Genomic DNA, 1,208 nt, shown 5'->3' on the forward strand with positions numbered 1-1,208 from the left:
CCCCCCTCACAGCTGCTGTCTGTGGGACAGGGATGGGCAAATACAGCCACCGTTACAAGCTGGGGTGGCCCAGGGGCCCCTCACCTGGTGCTGAGATGCAGCCCCCTGGCATAGGGCTGGTTATCCAGGGACCCCTTGCCCAGTGCTGGGACATAGGCCCTGTACAGTGGGGCAGAGGGCTGGGTACACAGGACCCCTCCACTGGGACATGGCCCCTCTGGGGCAGGGCATGGGCTAGGGATCTGAGGACCCTTCGACCTGTGCTGGGATGCGGGGGCTGGGTAGCCGGGGACCCCTGGCTCCACGCTGGGTTGTGGCCCCTCTGAGGTAGGGGGCGGGGGCTGGGTATCCGGGGACCCCTGGCCCCACGCTGGGATGTGGCCCCCCTGGGGTGGGGGTATCTGGGGACCCCTCGCCCGGTGCTGGGACATGGCCCCTCCCGGTTAGGGGGGAAGGGCGCCACCCCACAAGCAAACGCACAGACACCAGGCCCCGGTTCTGACCCATTTATTAGACACAGGCAGGTGCAAGCCGGCGCCATTAGTTCTTGTAGCCCCGGCTGGCGCGGCGGCCCCGGGCCCGCTCGAACTTCCGCCCCTTGGAGCGCACGTAGGGCCTGCGGGGAGGGGAGAGGCGTTAGCAGGATGCCCCTGGCGCTGCTCCCCCATCTGCTCAGGCCCAATTCCCAGGCTGCTCCCTGCCCGCTCTCCAGGGGGCACCCTGCAGCGAGGTGCCCGCAGGAGCTGGGCACAGGGCCGTTGCCAGCGCCAAGGGCAGCACAAGGTGGGGGGTTGTTTTCAGACATGACCCAACATGTTAGTGGATCAGGTCATGGAGCTCTAGTGTCTCTGGGAATCCTGGCTCCCAGCCCCCCAACCACCAGACCCCACTCCCCCTATATCCCAGGAGAGAACCCAGGAGTCCTGGCCCCCAACCACCAGACCCCACTCCCCCTATATCCCAGGAGAGAACCCAGGAGTCCTGGCCCCCAACCACCAGACCCCACTCCCCCTATATCCCAGGAGAGAACCCAGGAGTCCTGGCCCCCAACCACCAGACCCCACTCCCCCTATATCCCAGGAGAGAACCCAGGAGTCCTGGCCCCCAACCACCAGACCCCACTCCCCCTATATCCCAGGAGAGAACCCAGGAGTCCTGGCCCCCAACCACCAGACCCCACTCCCCCCATATCCCGGGAGAGAACCCAG

The 1,208-nt window shown here is 66.6% G+C and overlaps 1 protein-coding gene across 1 annotated transcript in view; it reads right to left on the bottom strand.

The window, feature by feature from the left end:
• Nucleotides 1-491: 491 nt before the first annotated feature.
• Nucleotides 492-1,208, bottom strand: part of LOC116835950 (large ribosomal subunit protein eL18-like) — a gene marked incomplete at its 5' end in the record, with an annotated part of 4,852 nt that continues 4,135 nt past the window's right edge. The window contains one exon of the mRNA XM_032799246.1: nucleotides 492-638. Coding sequence (XP_032655137.1) covers nucleotides 541-638 — 98 coding nt within the window. The remainder of the gene's footprint in view (nucleotides 639-1,208) is intronic.

This window comes from Chelonoidis abingdonii, unplaced genomic scaffold (genome assembly GCF_003597395.2).
Source record: "Chelonoidis abingdonii isolate Lonesome George unplaced genomic scaffold, CheloAbing_2.0 scaffold1065, whole genome shotgun sequence".
Taxonomy (NCBI): domain Eukaryota; kingdom Metazoa; phylum Chordata; order Testudines; family Testudinidae; genus Chelonoidis; species Chelonoidis abingdonii.